At 43.9% G+C, this 27,799-nt stretch overlaps 1 protein-coding gene and 1 long non-coding RNA gene across 5 annotated transcripts in view; one reads left to right on the forward strand and one right to left on the reverse strand.

Moving 5' to 3' along the window:
- LOC126533837 (uncharacterized) overlaps positions 1-27,799 on the reverse strand; it is a 54,554-nt gene that overhangs the window by 22,677 nt on the left and 4,078 nt on the right. Inside the window, exons 1-4 of one of the 4 annotated variants that reach the window (XM_055072422.2) lie at positions 17,242-17,583; positions 9,587-9,644; positions 9,412-9,481; positions 2,507-2,596 (exon numbers count right to left, since the gene is read on the reverse strand). In XM_055072422.2, the coding sequence (XP_054928397.1) occupies positions 2,507-2,596; positions 9,412-9,469 (148 nt within the window). In that variant the 5' untranslated portion in view covers positions 9,470-9,481; positions 9,587-9,644; positions 17,242-17,583. Of the gene's footprint in view, positions 1-2,506; positions 2,597-9,411; positions 9,482-9,586; positions 9,645-17,135; positions 17,165-17,241; positions 17,584-27,799 lie in introns of those variants that run through there. The other 3 variants (XM_055072420.2, XM_055072421.2, XM_055072423.1) reach the window with 3 other exon arrangements.
- LOC129385615 (uncharacterized) lies at positions 2,604-26,337 on the forward strand. The gene is made up of 3 exons (XR_008613087.1): positions 2,604-4,697; positions 5,990-6,160; positions 26,234-26,337. It is a non-coding gene; the product is annotated as an uncharacterized lncRNA (long non-coding RNA).

The raw sequence follows: 27,799 nt of genomic DNA on the forward strand, positions 1-27,799 counted from the left end.
AAAATAGGGCATGTTGGAGATTGTGTGAATGAGGTACAAGCAATTCTTTTGTAAAGGCTTGTAAAAAAATAAGCAGTTTCTAAAGAAGCACATGTTGGTCCAAAATGATATTTTAATCTAGAGTGAAACTGGATTTTATCTCAAATCCTGATTTAGAATATTCTTCTGACTTGGTTATTTCATGTGACGTCACAGGTTAACGCTATAATTTCCTGCGTTTATTTCGTCATGCAAGATGCAAAAAATTCTGCGCTTCCCGAAACTTTTGCATCATAATTGGTAAGGTTATACCATAGTTATAGTGTTGTTATTGTTAATGTTATTAATATTAAAATTGCTATAGTAACGTTGAACGAATAAATCAAGTACTTCTGCAGAAAAATCCTTCTAACTTAGGCAAAAAGTCACTTTTTGACAATATTCAGACCTAAATTAAGCATTAAAGGGACCGACAACTGATTTTTAGAGACCTAGTTTTTTATGGCGCAACGCAATGCTTACACTCGGTAGAGTTCACACCTGCAGCGGCGATTTTCAAGAGCGCGTGAATATTTAATCAGCAGAATTTTTCCTGTCTGAGCAACCTCTAAAAAAGTAGGAGTACTTCCTCCAGCAACACTGAGAAGCGAGAGCGATGTCGATAGCCCGCCTCGCAAATTTTGAAAGCCACCCATCGTTCTGCTTTCACAGGAGTGAGTGTAAGTGCGGTTTTAAGTGTGGACCTTTTCAAGAAATATTGAAAATACAAAGCTGGTGTACTAAGTTCCCGTTGTTGTAGACATTTGTTATATTTGTAGCGCGTTTTCTCCCAAGTAGACGCCTACATCATGGCTTGCTGGCGCCGTCGTCGTTGTTTGTCTACATAAGAAAAAAACCAACTCATCGAAAACGAAGGCGAAGCCAGTGCTACTTTTCTGCTGACTACAAAAGAAGGCTGATCTGTACATTGTAACTAAGGAAAAACTGATAATAATAAATAGTCTACTGCATTACTATACCAATAAAGAGACCACTAACCGTGTGCACTAGCAGAAGGTCACGTGGGGGACCTTCATGCTGCTTCATGTTTTTGCCATGTGGTGTGCCAAAGGTAATTTTTCGCGACTATTAGTGATGAATTAAAAATGTGAATGCACACGTAATGAGAAAAAGATGGTTCGTTTTAGCCACTACGGTAAAGAATCATTTCATCAGCGGTGTCATTCCGAGTCATGTTCTCAGCGGTTATCTATCCCTGTAAGACACTCCAGATAAAGATAGGTGAGAAAAGCTGATTATACGCAAGAACATTTCAGCTTGGCATCCAGCAATATTAATGCGAAACAATTTTGTTTAAGACGGGAAAAAATGTTTGAAGTCTACAACGAATCTTACCTGTAGAAACTTCTGAATCCTCTCTGCACCGCTGAACATGTATGCGACTCGTATTATTATTTTTTTTTTTTTTGGCGCGGATATGCACTGTGGCCATTTGCTACTCGAACGCGTGCTGCGTCTCTTGACATCAGTACAAGTACGGTGTAAATACCATTCTTGAACGTCTTGTAAACGCAGTAAGCGGCATAATATACCTAAGACATTGCAGTTTACCACGTTGTCCTAAAGCGCTAGCAAATGCAGCTAGAGAAGGATGGAAGAACTAGCATGCTCTGCTTTTACAAGTAAGTTGTTTACACGCGGTGGGACGCTCGCTGAAGACCGATAAGATCGACTACGACGCGCACTTTTTATTCACGAGTCTATTGTTGAATGAAAACTGACTCGACCGCAGACCCGGCCCCGTGCTGTGCAACGTGCCACGTTCACAAGATGGCAGAAACAAGAAATTCACGTTGGAACTGAAGAAGCATGAGAGTGACGTAGTCTAATGAGTACGGCGCCGGCCGTGAGGTTAGATCACATCTTGGATAACACTTTATCGAGAAACGACACGGGCGAAACGGAGAGGTGAATACCGCAATGCGTTATCTCATAGCGGCAGGATGCATATCTCTGTTATTATGCCGATATTTAGATTTCATTCGTATTTCGTGTTCGGGTGTGTTGCGGTATAAATTTTATCCAAGAAGTAACGGTAACACGTCCAACACACAACAGTGCTGTAGCGTGATTGAACCGTTCAGCACCTGCGTTTTTCTATATGCGAGACAAAGCCAGACACAACCTTGTCTAATTACCGCCATGAGCATAAGCCAGCAAACGCTCAGCATTAATGAAGGAAGACGTGTGTATGTCATAGCTTAGCAGAGTCGTTTGCGAGGTGGGAGAAAAACGCAAACGTGGAAGCAGGTGCATAAACGGAAGCAAGCAGGACGTTTACCGTCTGATAGTACTTTATTGTAAACTATGACTTCTTGTTAAAGCCACGGTAGTGCTCATTGAAATATGCGACAAATATATTTGTTTCAAATACCGTCCGAAAGAAAAGAGAAAGTCTGGAGTTTTTAAAAGTGAACGTACATGACGCATTCTTGTAGTACCAGGTTTTTTGCATCAATATTCTTACCACATGTACAACTGCATGGCCTTTCGGGGTTCGGACAGATCCGCTCCTCCTTGAAGCCACAAACCAGTCCCCTTGAACAGGGACTTGCCGCTACAAAAGAAAGACAATGAAACACACGAAAGTTCCTTTAGCCTAAAGTTTAACGTAAATTATTGACGCTAGTGCTATCATCGCATAATTACTATATATCCCTATTTCTACTCCATCAAAACAAAATACCAAATTCGCATGTCGTTTCCGCCAACGTGTGATCACAAAAAAAAACTTGACAGTAGTGGTAAATCAATTAAGAGATAATGGCTCATACCATTCCTAGTAATCTATAATATTTCAGCACAGTTTATTTACAAGAATAAAAGCACACTATAAATAATCATTCGCTGACGAAGATAACAAGGTTTCCCTACTAACAGCTAACCTCTTCTAATATATTCTGATGTACATAATTACAGTAACTTCAGCGCATATGGGCCGTTTAAAAATATTTTGTGTTGATGTAAATAGCCACCGAAAGTAGATAATGTGTATTTATTTCATATTTTGCATATTCAACGTGTAAGCAGAACGCTGTCGTGACTTTTGGAAACACTTTCATAACAGAATGGTCAAATAAACAGTGCTATGCGTTATATTATTCTGAACACATCCTGCATAAAATTTGTAGCGTTCGCAGATTTAGGACATGAAACAAAGCTTTGCTCTGGCCCTTGCGTCCACATTCTTATTGGTAATAATTTCTTGTACATTATCATCACGCTGTATATTTGATTTATTCTAAATACGTTTTCCTTTGAGCAGTTGCCGGGCTCTTGCGCCTATTAATGTTCTCTAAAACGGTTCACATATACTATATCACCCTTCAAGGTTTCTTTTGCTAAGCGTTATGAAACATCGCTCAATCGCACAAATAAACGCGGACGAGAAGAAAAAGACAGCGATGCCGCTATGTTTCACAATGCTATTCACAACCAACTAGCTCAGCTGTCCCCGCTTAGAAATATCCTCTTGCTAACGCCTGCTGTGGAAATATTTTAATATGTTTCAAATAGAGGAAGCTCAACTCAGTCGCATTCACTGGTATGCCAAACTCACTTCAATATTGCTTTCTAGGCGACAGTCTTTGTACGAAGTTAGGAACCGCAATGTTTTGCACTTGAACCTGTTACTCTTTACTGATATAGAACTGGGTGTTGGTGGTAAAAATAATATACCTAAAATGAAGGGTCACGCCCCACCTTCTTGGTATTTACCATAATAATGTGTCTCACGTGAATGCGCGAAATGTGTGAGCGATGTCTGCCGTCGAAATTAATTTTAATTTGTTTACTGCACTTCTGTTTCTGTGGTTCTCATATCTTTACTCCGCTATCTTGACGCTTTGCAAAAGCTCCAACTCATGGTCTGGTTGGATTTCTGGCAAAAAGGCGAACAGAGGAGCGCATCCCGAGATACTGACATAGGAAAAATTAATATGCTTTATAGCTGCTTCACACCAGCATTCCCATCCAACATGGATATCCTAACACACCAGGGGACCTATACCGTAAAAATATTCCAATATGTTTTAATTCCAACCTCCTGGCGTCAAATTTGCGTACCGCCGACGCAAGCATCGGGCGGTTATCCACAGGGTTGTCACTTTTCTTTCCGTTAAAAATGAATAACAATGCCTGCACTGAGGGGCTTGTATATTCTAATTGGCTGACCAGAGGCGAGGAGCACGCTCAAGCGGAGAGGGATTCGATGGGGCCGAGTAACTGCACTGAAAATCGATAACCGGAGGAAGAGGGTGGATCCGGCCTCTGTGATTGGTCCGCTTTCCCTTACTTAGCTTGCGGTCGCTGACCGAAAATAGCGACGGCATGCAACACAATGCCGCTAAAACGAATCTTCAGCAAAGAAGAGTTGGCAGAACGAGGTCGTAAACGTGACGAGAGTGCTCGAAAACGTTACAAGGCCACGCAAAATGTTTTATTGTATGCAAATAAACCCATGCTCTCCGGCAGATGCGAGTAGCCAGTGCCTGAGTCACCGGCGGCAGCTATCTTTTGTTCCTTTCCCGAAAGCTGCAGCCCGCGGCGGTTCAGAAGAAAACACTTTTTTCGTTCGGCATATCAATGCATTTTTAACGCGTACACGTTACTTTGACGTGGTGAGCTCTCGCGGTTTTGTGAAGCCGCCTGAGAAGAAGGTGAAGTGGTTGTTGCCTAAAAACTTTTGTCTAATACCCGAGGGCTAATAGCGAAGAGGCGTTGCGTCACAAATGATTATTTTTCTTTTGTTCTTTCTAATCATGCATAATATGTGTGTTCACGTCATATCAGATGTGGATCTGCCATGGTTTTCGTGACGTCGCGTGACAGACAGGTGAAGGGGGGTGGTCCAAAAAAGTTTTCGAGCAATCGCGCAGGGCTGATTGCAGAATATGAATAGAAAAGTTTGGAATAGCCTTACGTTATAGCGCCCCAAGTTAACTGTTTCGCATCTCGTATAACAAGTAATAGAAATTATTCGCTGCGAGGCGCCGTAATGCATATAACTTGACACAAAATTAAATTATGTGGTTTTACGTGCCAGAACCACTTTCTTATTATGAGGCACGCCGTAGTGGACGACTCCGTAAATTTCGACCATCTAGGGTTCTTTAACGTGCATCTAAATATACGACACAGGTGTTTTTGCATTTCGCCCCATCGAAATTCGGCCACCATGATCGGGGTTCGATCCCGCGACCACGTGCTCAACAGTCCAACACCATAGCCACTGAGAAACTACGGCGGGTATAACTTGACACACTTATCGCAGTCTCGTGCCTGTCTTGCAAGTTTCTCGCTCTATTGCTTAAGCATACGATACCCCTCGCGAGCCTAATCGTCTCACTTTCAAAGAATACCATGAGGCTGTTCACATATCTTCCCGCTCGTTCAGCGACCTACCTGGTGCATGTATGGCTAGATGGAATACTTTCCTCTTGATGGCTCTTTCTCACTTTTTAATTAATTAAGCGAAATCATGATATTATTGTTATTTGCAACGTTGCCGAATTCAAGCACTTTCAGTCGGTATATTTGTCTAGCCTCTTGCCGTACTTTGTGACTTACTTTGTCTCTACTATTTTGGAACACGAGATATTTGTCGCGGCCATGATACCACTTTGGTAATTCTATTATCGCCATTTCAGTTTCGTCATCTCATTCGTCTCGCTGTTAACATCATACCGGCTTCGTTATTCCTTCAACTTTGCTCCTTCTTCGACACGTCACTGTTATCTTGTTGATGTCATTCAATCGTTATTGCGTGATCATCTTCGTGCCCTCCTTTTCATTGCGTCATTGTCCTGTGGTCATTGCCACGTACTTCTTTTATTTGTGTGATCATTAAACCATTGCCAACATCGTCAGACTGTTGTACTGTTGTCGTTATCTGAGAAACGTTGTTCAATTGTCGCTATTCCATCGTCGCCATACCACTTCGTTTTTCCAGTGACGTCATATCTTCGCACTACCCACGGAGTAAGACCAACAGGAGATAAGGTTCTCAGACTGCCGTCCTGTCGAGCGAGCTGCTCAAACCACAGATGATGGAGAAACTTATTACTAACACCAAGAGCTGCGGCACCTTGAGCAGTCTATGCCTGGCTTGGCTTGTACCGAGGTAAGGTGGCTTTCAGTTTGTTGAATATTATTCGTGTGTACAAGAATTGTGCGCCCGTTTCTGCTATCGCCCGCATGGCCCTGTATGTTCGCGCACCCTAACGATTATGTATTGTCGTTTGCAGACGCATGCTCGTTATGCCTTTGCTTTAGGCGCACAAACATTTACTACCGTAAGTGCCAGTGCAGTGATAAGCGGATAAACACTCCGATCTTGTGCGTCAGTATGTTTTTAATTAGGTTACATACATGATGTGATAAACTGAAATAAAACTTTATAAACTGTCTCACATGTGGATGCATTAGGAATATCGATAAGATCTTAGCTATTTCTACGCTTACATGAGCACGCTTTCGTGCATTCTCTACGTTCATAAACTTCAATTTGCAACTTGTCTCGGCCGATCTCATGACATGCTTAAACCGCCATGCTTTACCCATCATATCAGTCCTGCGACGAGGCCAACGTCTTCAGCTACAAGAAAGGTCTCAGGTTTACTTGCAACACCCCGCACCACACATATCGGCGCATGCTGTCAGCCGGCCCCTGAAATTTCTATGGATACACCGAAAGCCCTTGGAACGTCAGCACACTGATGTTTTATGCTCTACCTTTGCCTAATAAACTCAAATTTTATTCGAGACGGTTGATTGTGACGATTGTTAGATTAGTTGTGCCAGTAGTGTTTTTAAAATGTGCCTTCGAGTGGCAAAGTAGCATTGTCATGTGCGAGACTGATTATGTTTCATAATGTTCGCCTGAGAAATCTAGCATGAACGATCATACTGATTTCTCCAGGCTATCTCTAGCATGTCAATCCAACAAAACATAACATCTCTAGCATATAATTGAAGCTTGTATCTCTATCTTTTTCCCATTATGACAGGAAAGCGATGTCGGCTAGAGCAAGTTACATAAACATCCTCAACTAGGATCATCAAGTTGAATGTATCCCCTTTCTCTGTTAGTTTTTTGTCGACAAAACTTCTGAAGCGCCGTCGTAAATGCTATTCATCGGACCTTTGGGAGCGTGCCACCGAAAATGCTTTTTGTCGCTGACAGTGTAGCTTGGCTCTGGGTGATTAGGGCTGAATCAATCTGTGTTGGTCTGTTTGATGCGATCGCTCTCGGTGGTAGAAGATTTTCTGTGAAGTAGATGGCATGACGGAAGGCACTCTAGTAGTCTGCCTATTGTTTTAGACGATCGTATTTTGAGTTGCCTAAGGTGCAGTTGGTGCGTTGTTAGCGGTAACACGGCAGGAGATGGAAGCAAAGAAATGACCAGCTCTAAAAGGAGGCGTTTTTTACAAGTACTTTATGGCTAAACAAACTTGAATTTAAACACCACTACCCATCTTTACATAAGGTTCTTCCGAACTGCCTTCACTTATTTTTTTCACTGGTCTCAAGATTTACTGGTATTTTCAGTTATGTGTATTGCAGTACTCCGTGCGGCTAGCACAACTCAAGAAAATATGCGTGCTAGTATTATTTCCTTCTCTTAGTCGCATTTATTCATCCCACGCGTATATCATTAAACTAAAGCCGATATCCTGTATTTGAAGACGTGCCGTCGAACCTTTCAAGCTTTAAAAGTTTCGTCCCTGACCTCTCAGTTCTTAGATAGCTGAGAAATTATGTCAGCGGTTGTTCTTGCTACGCAGTTCTTTCTTGCTGGGGGCTTGACAGCTTTCAACACAAGGCCTACATCTTTCGTGGAAAACCATAATCCGCACTCCTCTCGATGCACCGGTTAAAAAACTAGTTCATCGAAAGTCTCCAGATGCAATTTCACAAGCACTGCACCCTTCCGAAGTAGTTCAAAAATGTTCACGCAAGGCTACACGAGCCTTCTACAAAGTTAAGTTACCAATTGTGCAGAGTTTAGGCCGGGTGGTTCCTCCGCCGCAGGTTTTAGCTCGGCACCGCAAACGCGTAATCTAGGCTACAGATCTCCTTAAGTTAAAATATTCCTCGAATGTTCGAGGCGAGTGGGGGCTGCTGTCAAATGCTAAAGCATTGCTTCATTGAGGGCTATTGCAAGTGTTCACGCGCGCCCACTCACTCACCCACCTGACTACTTGCCTGCCTGAATGCCTTCCCCACCACCCGTCGCCACGCCTGCCGCCAGGCCTGCCGCCAGCTACCATTGATTCATAAAAAACTGACAATCGTAGCAGAGCATTCATAGGTTATATATATATATATATCAGACGTCTTGAAACTCATCTTGCAAAACTTTACCTTGCATAATTCTGTTTCACTTCGGTAATCTATCTGCAAACGACCAAATTGTGTGGCTGATAAGAGTTGAAGAAATAATTATTCTCTTGATTTTACCTATGTTCGTTGTGCCGTTACCTTTATGAAATTGCGGAAAAGCGAATGGCTGGTAGTGCACTGGAAACACTGAAAACGATTCAGCAGAGCAAGGTGAAAACAATGGTTGCCGACGCCCGCGCCCGCTAATGACAACAGGGAAAAGGCCCAATAAATTTACTGGAGCAGAGAGACTTGAAACATATTTTTTTGCATATTAAGCATTGTCAAAACAAGCCGGAAAATCATTGACAAACCTATTCGTTCCGGAAGAAGTAACAAAATTAAGGGTAGGTGAATTGCAGTGGGCAAGCTAGGCCAGCAACGTCATCAATTAGTTCATGCAGACTAGTATTCATAAGGATGTTTACAACTTTGTTCACTTCGTATACCACACTAAATTGTTTAAGCTGTGGACTTCACGTCTTCGCTGCCGACTTCCGCAATTTTTGGTTTCCTATTTCGTCTTCCGCTCATTGTGCTTGCCTCTCCAGGCACCTACACAGCGCCGCATGCGCATTCCGAGTGACTGGCAAAGAATGTTCACGCCTGCAGTGCCACAGGGCCACTAGCAGTTATTCATTGGCAAAGGTTGTCAGTTCGACCAGAAAGCCGATGGCCCGCAGCATCGGGCCAAGTTGTAAATTAAAAACGACCGCAGCAGCCAACTGCCAACACACCATAATTCGTGTGAAGAGGCAAAGACCATGCGTGAAGGTCAAGCACTCGTGATGGCTTGAGGTTAAATATCGTCTAAAAATTAGGAAGTTGGTACCGCGCTACCGTGAGAGACGTATTAGGCCTCTACTTCTGGAAAAGAACTGTTAGGTTCCAGGGCCAGGGCAACAAAATATGCACTGGATGGTTTCGCTTGTGTTGGGCAAACGACAGGTTATCTGTTTTAGGTGATACTTCTTGCGGAATATACTTGCATGTAGTAGAAATAATGAACAGCATCACGGGAAGGTTACAGAGGACAAGTGGGGTCATCTTTCTGACCACCTGCAAAAAAAACAAAAAAAACAGCGCTGAGGCATTGTATATAGCTGGAAAATTTCTTAAGGATTATGGGGAATTCAGTGAAATTACGTAAAATTTTTTCCTCACCTTATTTGCTCGAAGGTAAACAACTGCTTCACTGTAAACTTTATTTCGTGAGCCCAAGCTGCATTATAGAGAGGTATACAAGTATCGGAAGGTGTAGCGTCGCGACTTTTCATAAAAACTGAGTATGAATATGCGTCTTATTTTCATTAAAACCTGTCTAATGTGAGTATATTTTGAAAATAAACACTGCCTCTGTCACATGAGCTTCAAATTTAGGGTGGAATGCGCATGTCGTATGAAAGTCATACGGCGTCCAAAGTGGAAAATTTTCTAACAAAATTAACCGCCAAATAATTAAAAATTGCAATGGAATCAATTCTAGAATAAAGAGAAGAAAATTGCTTTGGGTAGAAATAGACAAGTGACAAAGCACACTTGCAGAAGCATAACTCAATTTTTGCAAAAGCTATTTCGCCTGAGCAGTTTAAATGGAATCTCAGTCGCGTCTCTGAAACTCTTGCCATTTTTTGTCCTCCTGTGGGAGCGGTCAATCCTTGTAATTGTGTTGTTTTTGCCGCTTCAAAATGGCGCAACAGGAAGGGATAAACACTTTTATGTGACCCATAATTGACAATAATCTTAATTTCGCTTCTATGTTGCGAATTAAATTACTAGCTTTTCGTAAAATATGAAATTCGTGAGAAATACACTTTTCGGAGGAACCCGCCAAAGCGAGCGTATAACATTTTGAGCGCTTCTTGTCGCGTAAGTTTCTCTGAAAGTGATAAAAAATATCAAACACCGATTTCCAACAAATTTTAATTAGCAAAAGCAAGATTAGCCCACGGTGTGTTCCCATTCAAGTCAGAAAGACTTTGTACTCACATGCGTAGAGGGTATCTCTTTTTCTAGGCAGCATATTTCACACCCACTAGCCCCTTTTTCTGCGCTCTCGTGCTACAAAAACGCGCCTTCATGTATCGGAAGTTTGCCGAACGTTCCCACCTATTATACAGACGCAATAATGTCTGCAAACAGATTTCATGTACACTCTAGAAGTTACGTGAGAACAAAGAGTTATGCTGGAATGCGCGTTCAGTAATGTGTAAATCGCCGACCTGCAAAAGACACATTATATTTCTACGGCTAAATGTTATGGTCGTCCCTATCACATTGCTTTGGTCTTACTTCTCTTTGAAAACATAAGTTCGGCGAAATTTAAAGTTATCTTCTTACCTTAGGTCATTGGCAGTGCCCCCCTTTTCACCATCGTTACAGAGTTACAATCATAAAGTTAACATTTATGCGTTTGTCAAGACGAAATTGAGAATTTTGATCACTTTTTTGAGATTATGACAGACTGTTGAACCGATTCCGCAGGATCCGTGTAAGCCGCCACGATTAGAAGTTGCTCAATGGAAGTGCGATTGCCCGCAGCTCTCCTTGTGCGCGTGATTGACTGACGTTTTGCGAGGACCATGCAGATTACGAGAAACAGTTCTTCGGTAAAATATAAGAATTTGTGACATTCATCGAAGAGGCCTGAACACAAAATACATTTGCTGAATACACTGCCACAGATTTATCTGCGCGTACATCTAGCGCAAGAAATGCGGGAGAAGCAATAACCCCAAACGGTGCAGCTGGGGATTTGATAACGCATGTATTAGTGACAGCTTCCTGCTTGCTTCAGGGAATTATTATGTAGGGAGGTGTAATTAAGGCACCGGGCGCCGTCGCAATGCAGTGCCAGGCTATTGAGCTAACGCGGCAGCAGCCAGCATACCGTAAACTTACAGGTCGCAAGCACTACCAAAATAAAGCAAGAGTGTGTCGCTATTATTAGGCTGAGCCGCCTACGGAGGGGCAGGAACAAGGTTTAGTAGACAAACGCATGCATTGGCTCGCTTTTTAGAGCCAGCTCGTAGGCACTTTAGTAACGAGATAAGCCCCGGTCATAGATCAGTGGGGAGCTGTCCTAAGCACCTATAGCAGGAGTACTACGTCATAGTGAATACGATAGCTTTTTTCTAAGCGCGGGCTTTCAAGGCCGCAGCACTCAGCCGTGCTGACCGCCATTGTCTGAATCAAAATCCGACCTATGCCTTAACATATGGACGCGCGACGTGAAGCAACCTGAAGGCAAGCCCACACAACTCACAAACCAATTGTACTCTCACGCTAACCACGACGACGGTCATAGATCTCCAAGAAAGCACTTACGGAGCACCTAAACATTCTGCGCACTTACAGATGTGGATATCCTACTGATATCGGAAGCGTTCACCCTGTATTACACAAGACATTAGCGATCACTATTCTCTGGGTGAGGCACGAGTTCCTTCGCGATTTCGCACGTATGGTTTCGCCTCCTTCCATTCAAAGAACACATTATTCACACAAAAAGCTTCATGTCACGCTACAATTTGTCTTGAAGTACCGACCGAGAAGTCAGTTGATTCGCAGCAACAAGGTGGCTCCCTCCCTAGCTAGTCGCACTCATGCTTAGCGCACCTATTGCGTAATGCAATGTGTATTGCTTGAGGGATTCGCAAGCGGAGCAGGGAAAACAGTTGAATTCCGACTACCGTATATACTCGTGTAATGGCCGCAGGATTTCTTTCTGATTATTGGAGTGGAAATTGGGAGCACAGCCAATACACCAAGCAAAAGACAACTTTTTCCCTTAAATATTTTCGGCGGACTTGACCTTATTGAAGTGCCCTACTCTCTTGTACTTGCTCTGGCTATTATTGGCTACTCGCGTAGCACGTCGTGCACCTTCCGGCTGGAATAAACGGTGACATCCCACAGACCTGCGACGGCAGCGTGTCAGAGGCAGCCGCTAAATCTGATAGGCTATGCGCTTGCTACTTGGAGGTGCCGAAAACTTAGCGCGGCTGCCTTGTTTTGCCATCATTTAAATAAAGAATGCTTCATAGAGGAGGAGGGGGAAGAACACACGCGATCGCGGTTGTAGACCGCACCGGCAAGTGCCTCGCGAGCGCCATGTTGACCACAGGACGCACGGGCGCGGCCGAAGAAGTCGCCATAGCCCTAGCACTCACCGCGGTGCCGAGCTTACTTACTCCTTGCTCCTTGCTTAGGTTTCATGACTGGTTAAAAAATCGGGGCGGCGTGCAACGGAAGGATAAATATGCCGATAAAACGGATCCTCAACGAAGAAAAGTTGGCCAATCGATGCCGTGTATGTGCCGATAGGGCTTGACAACCTAATGCTGCCACGGAAAAAAATTTAATACATGCAAATCAATCCCTTCTGCCCGTCAGCTCCGTGTAGCCAGTGCCAGAGCAATAGGCTTATTCAATTCAGCATGGAGCAGTCTCCGGCGATTCCGAAAAAAAAAGTTTTGTTCGGCATATAAATACGTCTTAACAGCACACACGTCATGCTTACGTGATGGGCTTTCCGCAAGTTTGTGACTTTGTGGGACAGGTAGACGAAGTGGGCACAGCCCGAAAGCCCTTGACCAATAACGGAGGGCTCCATGGTGAAAAAGGCTTAGAATCAAAAAGAACAATTTTCCTTTTGCTTGGTTATAATCATACTTAATCAGTCTGTACACGCCAAAATATATTTCTGGTTTTTGTCATTTTTCTTACGTCGTGTGACATACAAGCGAAGTGGTGGTGGCCCAAAACACGTTCGACCAATATTTAAGGGCTGACTGCAGAAATGGAATAGAAAGGTTTGGATAGCCTCACGTAATTGCACCATTGATTTCGGATGTTTACATAGACACCACTGCTTCCAATTTTGGCGCCTACGTTGCGCCAAACTGGGAGGCTTTCCCTGAGCTTACAGTGCAGTTTGCGGTGCCTCATCCTTTCCATGCGCTACAGTGTGCTAGACAGCTACGTACAGCTAGCCTCGGGCCAAGTGACATGGGTATTACATTTCTATTTCCCCTTCTTTCTCCGAAAATCACGCTTTATAGGCTAACTATGTGCACGACAAGGCTGGGGGGCGGAATTGCGCTCTTGTACTCTAGTGGGGCAATGTTATCTCGTGCGGACCGGCTTCGGCCTGCGCCAGCTTGACCAATGGGTAACAGCCACATTCAAATTGCGCATTTTGCGCAATAGCTGAAGACGAAGCAAAGTTTGCGAAGGCATCTAAACAGGCACAGACAGGAGTGAGTTCCCGCTGACACGCATGCGTTTTGTCTGGCCTTAAGTTTCGCGTGGTTTGAGGCTAGCTGAGTGGTTAGAACTCACAGTGTTTAGAAGTCACCGATGCGAGATGGCTACGACACCGATAGTCGGTGTGGCGAAAGTTTTGTTGCTACGCGTGTGGGCGCGGCTGAGCATTAGCAGGCAATAGTGAAAGTTAGTCGTAGTTCTGGAAGTACGTAATTCGTATCCAAATTTGAAGCGCACGTTTTCGCTAACATCCCCCTATATATTAAAGTGCGTCAGTATATAGACGTGGTAACAGTTTCAAGAAGCGTACTGATCCAAACACCCTTCTTGATAGATGCCAACTATTGGCTAATGGCAGCCGCCTATAGCGCTCTGCTATATGACGGTCCATGGCATCCCGAGTACAGTGAAGAGAAGGCTTTTTCTTTTGAACAGACTGTTCAAGAAAAAAGTATATTAGTGCTCCACTTGCGAGATTGACGTGCCGGACACGACTGCAAAATTTGGCTGAGATCTTCATAGCATTATGACGGCGGGCTGTGTTTTTTCACAATTCCCGATGAGTGTTTTAGGATGCTACAGAGCATCGATTAGCAATGTTAAAATCAAACATCACCCCCCTACATTCGTCGCCTTCAGCTAGTAATGGATAAATCAAAGGCACAATCGCATTATCTCTGCAACTTTGGCTATAGCTTTGTTTTTTCTACCCACTCACTGGTCACTGCGCTGGCTGAAATAGTGGCTCTTTGAGCTGTATCAACGGCTGCCATGGCAATTGTCAGCAAGCGAGGAAGCGCCAATGAAAAGGCGATAAATGGCTGGCACTGTAACGTGAGCAAATATAATGACGTCCGTGGTTATGGTGCTGTAAAATCTTTACAAGCTGACCGAAGAAACGTATCCTCACCGCCTTGGTGAATAGCGACTTGGGCTGTCCCCGAAGTGAGTCATGTTGGGTTGATCGTTCTTTTTTTAGTTCTGAAGTGCGCGCTCCATTTCAAGGCAAAGCTTTTTTGCCTACCTTCACATGACTTTGTCAGGGCCAGTTGGTCCGTCTGTTTCAAGCCGAGTAGATTTCCGCCACTCAAAAAATAAAAATTACCTGTATAATCCACGCCCTCCAGTGGAGAGCCCGATGATGTGTAGATTAGGGGCGCTATCACGTAAAACTATCCCAAACTTTTCTACTCGAATTCTGCAATCAGCCCTCCGCGATCGGTCAAAAACTTTTTCGTCCCACCCACACTTGACCTGTCTGTCACGCGACGTCACGAAAACCGCGACGACTCCTCATCGGATATGACGTGTACACACTGATTATGCATGATTTGACCAAAAAAAAAAAAACAAAAATAGTTATTTCTCATTCGACGCCTTTTTGCCATCAGCCCTCGGCTATTGGTCAAAAGTTTTCGACCTGCAGCCACTTCACCTGCCTCTCACGAGATGTCACAAAACCGCAAAAGCTTACCGCGCCAAAGTTACGCGTACGTGTTAAAGATGCATTAATATGCCGAACAAAACTTAATTTTCTTCTGAATAGCCGCAGGCTGCCCCTTTCCGAAAGGAATAAAAGATGGCTGCCACCGATCGCTCAGGCACCGCCTACTAGCACCTACCGGAGAGCACGGGTTTATTGGCGCGTAATAAAACTTCTTGCGTTGCCGTGTAACGTTTTCGAGCACTTTCGGCACGTTTACGACCTCATTCTGTCAACTCTTCTTTGCTGAGAATCCATTTTAGCGTCTTTCTTAAGCTTCCGTTACATGCCGCCGCGATTTTCGACCAGCCACCGCAAGATAAGTAATGGGAAGCGGACCAATGGCAGACGCCGGCAACAGCCTCTTCATCCGGTTATCGATTTTCAGTGCAGTGGCTCGGCTCTACTGAATCCCGCTCCACTTGAGCGTGTTCCTCGCCTCTTGACAGCCAATTAGATAAGACAACCACTCAACATACGCAATGTTATTTGTTTTTCAAGCAAACAAAAGTGACCTCCTATAAACGAGGACAGCGTTTGATTGGTCTGTTGAGACAACCCTGCGGGGGACCGCCCGACGCTTGCGTCGGCGGTTACAGAAATTTGACATCAGGAGATCGGAGTAAAATCATATTTTAATAGCTTTAGGGTATGGGGCCCTAGGCTTCAATCGCGCATTTGTTTATCTGGTGCCAACATCAAGAAGCTCTTTCACATGATGGCTGCGGGTTCATTCGCATTATGATTACCATACTATGGAACGTGCCCAAAATGGGGAGTGGGTAAAGGAGTTGGCAGCACACATCGTGCCAACTTCAACAAGGTCTTCGAGATAGCAGCATGCTGATGATTATTGCAATTTTGACGTTATGACAGATACCGACAGTGAGGAATCGACCAAGAAGCGTGTGTGTAGGTAGGGTATAGCTTCCACACAATCCTACTTATTCAATGATGGATTGGCCAAGAAGGGGGTGGTACATATCCTGGCAAAGCCAAGTAGCTCTTTAACATGGTTGCCTCCTGTTGATGATGATTGTAACTGTCATACTATAGTACGTACCGAGAGCTGAGGAACAGCCATGGAGCGGTTAGTGCAATTTAAATACTACAACGGAAGGAATAAACACAAGCCACTATAACATTTGTCATATTGCTGGGAGACGGGTGCGCGATAGAAGAGTTGCGGGCCAGTTTGCTTTGGGTCAAGGACAAAGGAATGAAATAGGCCAATTATATAGCTTTCAATACCCGCTTGGCGTACTTTTGAACATATGCATTGGATCTGCATTATTCTTTCATGATGTTGAACGTTTACCAGAGAGAAGATCTAGCAAGACGATGAGAAAAGAGAAGCGCCACGAAAGTATCCACTGCTGGCCTACGGCGTACGTGCGGAAGCCATAGTGTCCGGACAAGAGGCCTGCAATTTCTAGAATCAAGGCCTATGCGAGTAGTTTATCCATGCTGAGTGACAATAGGACCCCTTTCTACAGAGACATCGTGGAACACATTGGTCCCACTTCGTTTTCGCTAGGAAGTCAACGGTTATGATTGAAAGTTAAAAATTACCGCGTTCTACAACGGTTGCAAGAATGTTTGGAATTTTTCTTAACGATACGGATGCGCATATTGGAACCTTCCGAAACAATTTCTTATATTTTTTTAACTACCAGTTAAAATGGCGATGGCCAGAGTCTTTTGACATTGATGTTATTTAGTTCACAAAGTCCCAGTATATGTGCACGTTCATAATGAGATGTGCGATCTGTATGATAACACTAGAAATGAAACTGTACTTTGCACAATGACTTATTGTGCACTCAGGGCAAAATATAAAAATGATACCAGTGTATGTTTCATGTACGTTGCGTATTGTTGTTCACTGCTAACGCATTCTTGTTAACGTCATCAGCAGTAGCATCTACAATATGAGGAGTAACAATAAAAAAACAGATTCACCTGGTACAAGCCATGTCTTGACGTCAAATTACAGAAAATAAAAGCAGTTAATGAGTACTTCGTGTAGCGTTAACAAATAAATAGCTACCCATTAGCCTGTACTTACTTTAGGACGCCCACAAGTGCTGTGTGAAAATAATCTGCCCTGTTCTACAAGAACTTCCTCTCTCCTTCCCACTGGCGTGTCATATTTGCGTCACTTATTGTGCAGGCTAGGCTTATGCGCATATACCGTAACCTGCAAGCATGAGGATCTTTATTGTTTTTTTTTTTTTTTGCTTATGGTTCCTGACTTTAACGTCTCATTGTCCACAGCGCACTGCAACGGCCCTAAAAATAAGTGTTTGATAGATTTGTTATTCTAGGCACTGCGTTTCCCATTGGCTAGTAGTATAATGCACAATGCCGTATTTCGACACATCATGCTTTATACTGTGCCCTGGGGACATATATGCAGTCATGCGAGGGAATTGGTTTTGAAATCGCTATATTCCCTGCGTAGTTCGGAGCTCAATGTTACGTGCAAGCGCTGCACCTGCAATGTATGCTAATGTTGAATGCCAACAGCAAGCTAGATTGGCTATTTGCATTTTGTTTTCGTGTAACTTTCGTGCCTTCAGGGCACCCGCCGACGTTGCTTAGTGGCTATGGTGTTGGGCTGCTGAACACGAGGTAGCGGGATTGAGTCGTGGCCACGGCGGCCGCATTTCGATGGAGGCCAAATGCAAAAACACTCGTGTAATTAGATTTACCTGCACGTTAAAGAACCCTCGGTAGTCCACATTAGCCCGGAGTCCCGCACTAAGGCGTGTATAATAATCCGATCACGCTTTTGGCACGTAAACCCTAATAATTAAATTTTTTTTGTGCCTTCAGCGCTTCGCCTTCGCTAGACGCCATGCACACCTTATCGGCCGAGCGGGCAGCACCAACTGTGAACGTTGGAAAGTATCTTAGATCCTCGAACATGTGTTTCGCGGCTTCCCTCTCTACGCATCAGAGCAGAAGACGCTGGGTTCTGTGCTAGCAAGCATTTGCAGGGCAACATTGTCTGAAAGTACTATTTTATTCGCAATGTCTTACCGCACAGTGGCAACAGTAGCTACAAGGGCTGCTTCGATTATTTAAAGGTCACCACACTACACTCAAGGCTTTAAGAAAACCGTTCTCTTAGTGTATGCATGCATCCTTTCTTGCTCTCCTCGGCATGATGTTCAATCACTGTTTTTGCCCGTTTCCCTTTTCCCCTGTGCAGAATAGCAGGTAGTAGCATGGTAACGCAGGCTGACCTCTCTGCCTTTGCGATAGTATACTTCTCTCTCTCTTGCAGCTGTCACAATTGGCAACATGTGCACAGAACACCTAATAAGATCAGCCTGCCGGGCAGGCGATGTCTAAAAACTCGCGTCATGACCACTTTGCAGCGAGTTAGTGCTAGCCGATAATATGAAACAACGTATGAGGGTGCTTTTTGGTTTTCATTGTTACGATTACACACACAGAACAATAATACACAAATGTGCACCCGAAAAAGAAGCTGCAATAAGAGATGTCTGTAGGCCCACGAATGTAGGTGCATCTTAAAGCAACAGAAGGCTAAGGCTTTCTTTTCCGTTTTTTTGTAACCACACATAAAAATATGTGAGTCTCACACTCAGTATAGATTCATTAAATAAAGGTTTTGTACATGCTCGCGAACAACGGCCTCCTTGTGTAGCGATCATATTCGATTAGAGCGCACACGTCAACATTCAATTCTTTTTGGCTCGCAGACTTACAACACCCGAACACGACAATAGCATGCAATCAGTGGAAGGATAAGGATTGAACGATGATGACGATATGACGACCCATTTGAGACTGCAATGGCGTGACAACAATGGGTTGGCTAAAGCAGAATTATTACGGCAGGATTACGAAGACGATAACGCAAAGACAAATACAACCTGTTGAAAAAGGAATAACGATGTTATAATGACATTGCGGTGTGACGACAGTGGTCTGACGGTGACAGCATGACAAGAATGTAAGCATGACAATCAAATGATGACAAACTTATAACGACAACGCAAAAATAAACTACAATGCAGACGCTATAATTACGACCGGATGATATCGACAGTATGACGAGATTGAAATGACATTGAAATGACAAAGCTTGGATGAGCAAAACAAAATGCCGGTTAGGGAACAGTCGTGCTGGTACAGCAAAGAATGCATGGCGACGAGTCTGTGACACAATGACGAAGGTGGCATGGCGACCATAACTGACGTCCATGAAACGAGCACAAAGTCTTCACGACGATAAACGACGACTAAATACTCAATAACGAGAACTGAGAAACGACGAAGGAGTAATGACGGTGGGATCGCAGTATTAAGATAACGATTCCAGAGTGACGGCTGTCGATGTTGCAATGACTACTATTGAATGACGGTGACAGAATAACGACACTGCATGATGGCAACAGTATGACGACGCTGGCGTTGCTATGACAAAACTACCGCAAAAAAGCAATAAATGTAAAGTCAGTGACACAAAAAAGACATCATGATGATAAAAGAATGACGAAGAAGAAATGGTGACAATGGAATGACAGTGGCGTTATGACCACGGAAATAGGCTGATGGTGGAATGACAAGGCTGTGAAGAAGATGGAACACCCACCACTGCATCGTGATAACTTTATGAACACGAATGCGTGTTGCCGACTGTATGAAACCGAAATAATGCCGATGAAAAGTCGATGACAAAGTAGAAATGATGGTAGGATGACAAGACGAAGACCATATCACCTTGACGGTGTGACAAAGATGTTATGAGGACGATGGAATGGCGGCAACTGAGTGGCAACAAAGAAAATATAAGGCCAAGCTTATAATACCAGTGGCGGCAACATGATGACCACGAAACATGAACGCAGTAACAATGACAGAGTGAAGGCTGCAGACCAATTACAAGAGCTTGTCAACAAAGAAATGACCAGAATGTAAACTGACACCGCATGTCTTTGGAGTAGCCATGCTACGCAAAGGGACATTCCTTAATTGTCTTGCATTTCTTCATTTCTTCATTTTTATTTTAAATGCACCGAAGCGTTTGTTGGTCGACCTCCCGTTGTGGGTATGTACCTCAGTATGAAAAGTTATTCCTAATAAACACACTGTAATCATCACAAACAGCTAATTCACAATGGCAAGATATGTACCGTCCTTTTGTTAGTGGATACACCGTTGTGTGTTGATCGTTTGTATGGAAGCCATCATCATTATTATCAACGCGTGGACATGCTTCTTGGCCGATCCTGTTTGGTTGGTATGTGCCATGTGAAATGATCATCACAATCAAGTGGCAGACGCAACCCTTGGCCAATTTCTCGTTGTGGGCTTGTACCATCGCATGAAAATCATCATCACAACACACATGCTCCAACAATCTTATATAGCTAGTCTGTGTTGCGAGGATAAATGTATACCAGCTTGCGTGGCGTCACAGTTAAAAAAAAAGCGCTGATGCGTTGAGGTTGAAAACGAGAAAGCCGAACACGTTTTTCTAAATGTGATGTTGAATTTGCTCGGCGAGAACCCGACCATGGGCCATTGATGGGCAGGCCAAGACGAAACCAAGGTTTTAGTGCCAAAGAAAACTTGGCTTCAAGATTTTCACTGTCAGACGAGAACTCAAGCATTCCAGAGCCAAAGAAGTCATTCCGCCCGATGGAGCAGTGACGCTTTATTTGCAAAATGGTCCGAAATTTGGCATTACCTGATTGTCACTATATATATAAGCTAACAGAAAGGTTCTAGAGAGCATTCACATGAAAGCACGTGCGCAGAGAGTGTGCGGGTATTAAAGCTCCCTAAAGGTGTCGCTGCTTCCATTGGTACTGTTTTAGCAGAGTGCGCCGACGCTGGCACATCGCAGCTATTTCGATCCGATCATGGATGCACAAGCTATATTGGGCAGGGCCGGCGGAGGCCACGGAAGGCCATAGAACTCTAGGCTATGCAATGTGAGGAACTCTCACTCCATCAGGGACAGCCTGACACTCTCCCCTAAGTACTGGGCCTGACAGGCAGGCATGCGGACGTCGTCGTCACGGTGGAAGAATATGAGAAGTTTGTGAACAATATGGTGGCGCCGTGGAGAGAGGGCTTCCATGACTTGCCATAGTTTCTGGTGCTGTGTCTCTTGATGGCGTTAGTTCTTTGGTGCCTGCAGGGTCCCGTTTTTTTAATTTAGCTAAGAGGAAAATGGAAGGAAATGGTCGCTTTACTTGCGGTTTCCCAGCAATCTCTCTAGCTTCTTAGCGCATAATGATGAAAAAAGAATACTTTGTCTCACCTTGTTAGACGGTGTACAAGTCGTGGAAGGAAATATTCTTGTCTCTTGGCCCTAAAAGACGATGATCGTTGGGAAAATACCCATGGTCCCGAGGGAGGATCGATTTCTTCAGCAGAGTTACTTTCTTTGCGAAAACCATTTCGAGAACCAGTTTGAGTGCAATGAATGGACAGTGCAACACAATCTAGAATAGTGCTACAACGCATGAACCTATTTTTCTATGTTTTACCTCACCAATAAAATGATCTTCTTGCACGTGTCCTACAGCTGTCTTTGGTCCCGGAATGGTGGGCGCGGCTGCAAACACTCACATTATTTCTGTTCACCAGAAGACAGTACTTTCGTAAATGCCCCTGAAACAATCTCGCGTACAGTGATTTCAGGTCGTCACATGATTTCACGTCTGTTAAATTCGAACACTACTGATACTGCTTCCGTTATGGCAAGGGCACCCTTTGGCACGAGTAAGGAAAATGACTGAACCAGTTAATTTGATTGCTACGTCAGAGAAATTCGTAACGTCAGGCTAACCTTCCTAGAAATTGCGTGAGCACCATGCATAATTTAAAAAGCTGCACTTCAAAATGGCTTAGGAAAATGAAAATTCACATTTGAACAAATGCTTCCTTCAATAGCAAATGTGGGTTCTCTGCCAGCAGGTGTCCAAAGCCCTCTCCAATGGGGGATGGATGGCCTGCAGCACATGAGGCATTTGGTGACTACATTCTCTTCACAGGGCCGCACGCTGGAAAGTCCTGCAGGAGTTCCTGTATAATAGAGAGTGCCTTTTATGTATAACGGAGGAAGGGACTGCGAAAAACTTGCGCCTGCTTGCACTTCCCCATGAGAGAAGGCTAGCAGACGGATACGATATCCACATTTGCTGGAGAGTATGAGATGTCTCCACAAGTTTAGTATTAAATTAGAAGCGTTCTTCAATTATTTGATGTTAGAAATGTGATCTCACTTATACAAATGGTTACAAAGGTACGAGGCGGTTTCTACAGTGCAATCATTAGGCTCCAGATTTCGGAATCACTCGTGGCTGCTATCTTTACAATTTAGAGTAGTTCTGACTACGATGAAGGAACCAATGGGGTAGCTTTTACAGTTGGGGCCTGTAGAGACGGATGTAGTCATGCATACCTTTCAGAAAGACATCAGATGTTCGCTGACGTTGCATATACTAGTCGCTAGACATGAATCAAATGCTGAGAAAGAGGGTGTCAACCTTTAATGATGCTAGCAATCACGGGCGTGGACGCAACCTCCCTCACTCTAGCAGACGGCCGAGATTTCCTTGTTTTCAGCGGCTGCCTAGGCTAGCTCGATGTTCCAGACCTGCTCTAACTGGTTTGGGCTGAGTAGCAGGGTCTCCCACTACTGCAGCTTTTGAATTTTCCAGCCCTTGTAAAAAGCCGCTTTCGAGCATGCCCATAGAATATGTGGCAGATACACCCTACCCTTAAGAATTACATCGATCATTGTATTGCCTTGTATTGAACGTGCTGCAGGCCACGGGGTTAGAATGTATGTTTGTTTGCAGGAGGCACCAGGGCCGGTATATCGTAGCGATGCCTTTTTCGTTTCTATGCTTTTTCAGGCTTTTCGCGCTTGGCCAGTGGTCAGAGCGACGGTCGGCCCACATTATCAACGGGATCAGGCGGCCGTGTTTGGTGGATGATAAAAATAGCATAGAATAAGGCATAAGGCATCGCTAGAAAATAGCGGCCCAGAGTGCCGCGTGTTTCTTGGTTAGCTCGGGATAAGCTTGTGGGTACCGGCTGGCGAGCTGCTGCTGTGACAGTCATTCAGCGCTCCTGATAAGCTGCGTACGGAATGTTAGCAGTGGGCTATAAGAACACGATGCCTTGCGAAATAAACAGACTTTTCTGCTGGACATTCGTTCTTGCTCATCGTAGTTATTTACCCGGGCCCTTAATCCCAGCCAATAGTAGACGGTGATTTATTTGTAGCTGATCACGCGGTGTCTTCTCGTTCCCGGCTGTGATGGCTAGATCGCTCGGTGAGTAAGCCTTTGAACTGAGTTATGAGCCGCCTCGTTGCCGGGGAAAGAGGTGTGCGCTGGCAGGCAAGTAATTTTGATCGTCCCGCTACGGTGGTTGCTGTTATTATTTAGATATTGAGCGCCTCTGGTGAGATGCCTCCTTTCGCGAAATTATGAACTGCGATGTTTGAGTCGCTTATGATAATTCTAGCTTTGGTGGAGGCCACCGCTTAGGCTATTGCTGGTTCCTCCGCATCGTCGGGGTTGTCAATTTTCACGGTTCCGCTCACCACGCTTACCCCGTCCGCGTCTACTACTACGACGGTCATCCTTTGCATTCTCCATATTCTACGACGTCTTCGTAGGCCATGCCATAAACGTCATGGTATTTGCGCTCAATGTGGCACGCACTTGCCTCTCGTCGCTGCTTGTGGTGCTCCAGGTACATGTTCTTTGGCTGTGCATGAATGTAAAAGTTTCTCCTCGTCTTTAGTGGAATGCTGAGTTTCGTGCCGTGTGGCGCGTGGTAGTGAATGTTTAGTTTCCGCAGGCGCGGGCTCTTTATGAATGTTTCGTATTTGGCGGTGGTGTGCACCTCGGTTAGTTCATCAAGCGTGTTGCGTAGCCCCAACTCTAAGAGTTGTTCGCGGTGGGTTGTGACGGGGGTGTCAATTGCCTGTGTGAACGCTCGTCTTATGATGCAATTTATATGTTTTTTTTTATGCCGCACCAAATGTTAGGTACTGTGCCACATAGACGACGCGGCTGATGACGAAGGCCATCACTAAACAAATTAGGACAACCTCCTTCGTGCCTTAGTCTCTACTCGCAATCCATTTGATTAGTCTTAATGTCTGCTGTGCGCTGTTCTCTAGCGCACTGATGGTAACGACGCTTCTGCCTTCCGCATGCAACCGGAGTCCTAAGACATTGATCTTGGCTACCATAAGTGTTGGGCCCCGGTTCACCTTGCAGGAAAAACCTAATAAGACCAACATAACTTTCACATTTGAAGGCAAAGTTGGGCAATTTACTGACACAATCTGAACCGGTATGGCGTAAAGTCGACGAGGACGCAGGTGCCTTAAGAGGAAGCTTTAGCTCGGGCCCAACTCCGAAGCGGCCTATTCAAATACATGTAAAAACGCAAAAACATTTTTCTGAAATAACCCCTGCACCGATTTTAATGAAATTTGTTGCATTTGAGAGGGAAAGTGAAATTCTAGTAACTGTTGATCGCGGAATTTCTATTTAGGTCTTGAATTTTGTTTAAAAGATTTTCAAAAATTCGAAAGTTTGAAAAAAATAGAAGCATGAAGTTTACAAATTCATAACTCTGCATCAAGAGCAGATATTGCAGTTCTGTAAACGGCATCCATTCGACCATTGAAAGCGGACAAATTTCATATGTCATTTTATATCTTACGTGAATTTGTTACGTTATGTGCAAAGGTTCTGCAAAAGCTGTATTTCCATATTACTAAATTTTTTTAGATTCATGCATAGCATATCAATTTTGTCCGCTTTAGATGTGCTATGAGATGCAATTCAAAGAATTGTATTCTCGTTTTTCGTTTTAGAGTTACAGAGTTGTAAACTTGATAGTTTCTATTTTTGAAAATTTGCGATATTTGTCAAATTTTAATAAAAAATTAAGGACCTAAATCAAAAATTCGAAACCAACAGTCACTAGATTTAAAGTTTTTCTTTTAAAACCAACAAACCTCGTCAAATTTGGTGCAGTGGTTGCCGAGAAAAACGAATTCTCCTTTTACATGTATTTAGATAGGAGCACCCGAGCTAAAGCTTCCTCTTAAGCCGAGGATGGCATTGTTCAGGCCGGACAAGTCAAACAGACAAGACACTGCTAGAAGCTCTCAATTTTACAAGCACAAGCCTTTGGCATTGCCTTGTCGCTATCAGCTAAATTGTGTCGCTGAAGGAAGGTGAAAGCTAGCAAAGCTCACGACAAGAAGCATTGCTTCATTATAACATTATTGCCAGGCTTTAGGTGTGGTTGCACAGCTTAATACAACCAAGACGCGTTCGCAACGTCTATGCCGCCGCGATCGTGCAGACATGGTGTTGAGGGTGCATGCGTGGCCAGGAGGACGTAGATGTTTAGAAAACCCCCAGAAACGGGCGAGAGGTCCAGTACATCCAGCTTTGAAAGCGACACGTGCTTGCAGTGATTTGGACGGCTCAAACAGCTGTAGGGCAAACCAGGACAGCATTCCACCATCCACTGCAGGCACGATCAATGTACGCGTAAACACTGGTCATACTGTGGTTATTCTTTGCGCACACCATATTGGTTACACACAGTCGTCTAAGCAGAATGTGCGTTCCAACCTCAAACGAAAACGCCAAAGGTTTTTCCTTGGTCTCATGGGACCCACTATTAAGGTGTAACTCCTGCCATGCATTTGGTAGCACTCATAACGTCAGCGTTCGCAACCGCCTCGAAGCTGCCTGGGAGAGTGGCGCATGCGCCGTTTGATACCTTGATAGTATGCTGGCGAGTCGAACGCTCCTGTGGTGTCTATAAGACTGAGAAGAGGACCTCTTCCTGTGTTCCAGCTCACCAATGATAGCAGATGCTGTTTGTATATCATATTGTCAGTGTATTTTCATTGCAGACTTTTGTGAAGACTTGTCATGTAGTCGAGTGAGCCGATAACGCCTATCGATTTGAAACCACATGGCAAGAAATTACTAAAACCAAACGAAATTTTCTTTTCGTAGAGTGATTACGAAATACATCTGATTCGAAGTGGGCCAACTGGTGTGGTGATCATGACAGGCGTTTTCGTAATATATAACTAAAGGTCACTTACAACATTCACCACAGTAATGCGAGTAACCTAGGAGTCTTTCTGGTAAGTCACTATCGTTCTTGTAAATTTATGGTCAAAGTGTTGCATAAGACGACGTGTTTGGATTGAGAAATTGAGTTCTTTTTTCGTAACGACCGTTGCGTGCTCTAGGGCCAAACAACTTTACCCAGCTCTAATAAAAATATCAAATATATATTTTTACAATATCCAGAAAGGTACTAATTTCCAAATGATTTTTCTTTTTGCACGAAGCACTATCCGCATTCTCCGATAGACCGAAATAATTCAGCCCATGGAGACGTGGCTGGCACTGAAATTTTGTGACACAGATCATGAAACAAGCGTATTTTAACGCCTAAATTTTGTCACAATCTTTTTGGCAAAACAGTGAGAAGAGAGCAATGGCACTCCAATTAACTACACCCAGATCCGATTTACCGTCCTTCACTTCTATAAAGAAAGATGAACGAAATAAGATATACGGTGCCATTTTTAGCGTCCTAATATATTCACCTAGGTTTCAGGAGATTCACACCAGTGAATTCTAGTTGTAACAAGACGTTCAGTTGTGTACTTCGTTCCCTTGATTCATTATTTGCTACCGTTATCTGCGACTATTTCTCTTTTTGAGGATGAACATTGCTGAGGACTTCTTCACCAACTTTACATACAACGACGAGGGAACGCTCTAAAATTGCTCGGTACACCTTCTGCATTGGAGAGCATGTTAAATATTGTAGCACTTTCGAGTGCACCTTTTCTTCTACGAACAAAGGAATCCTGCTGTGCGGCATGCTTGCCGCAGTCGTTGAAAGAGAAACATGTTTTCGCCACGACACCTGTGCACATTCATACTGCCACCTCGACTTTTAAACGTCCTTTAAAAAGCACTATATTATTTTTGTTCACACTCGATTCTGCCTACAGACTAGAAATTATTAGGCAAAGTTAGGGACCCGTACTCAACGGACTTATGTTCACATAAACTGGTGTCTTTCTACCAGCACGTGCTTCTTTGCGAGAAAGTATGGGGTACTCAGGCTAGTATTCCTAATATATGTGGCACCGGAAAAGCGAGGGCAAGATAACTGAAAAATAAACTAACGTTAGTGTTTAGACATGTGATCCTAATTTTTTTACTACTGTATACGAGAAAATACTTTTATAATGCTATTATGTTATTAGGTTATTGTGTTTGCCGCTTCTTGTTACTGTTCTACATATTGTATTTGCTAACGTCGAAATAATTTCCCATGTTGCGTGCATATTCCTTTCATTATACTGATGTTTGTTTTTCCCGATTCCAAACTATCTTATTCTATTTGCCCCGTTGCACAATGCCTTCTCGAAGGCCTCTAAGGTACATGTAAATAAAAATAAATAAATAAATATATCATGACTGGAGATTTTGGCGCGTGTCAAGACGATGACGAGAAGTATACATGGAATACACGAGCGAAGTGGGGAGGGAAGC

The sequence above is a fragment of the Dermacentor andersoni genome, chromosome 7, assembly GCF_023375885.2.
Source record: "Dermacentor andersoni chromosome 7, qqDerAnde1_hic_scaffold, whole genome shotgun sequence".
In the NCBI taxonomy this organism is placed as follows: Eukaryota; Metazoa; Arthropoda; class Arachnida; order Ixodida; family Ixodidae; genus Dermacentor; species Dermacentor andersoni.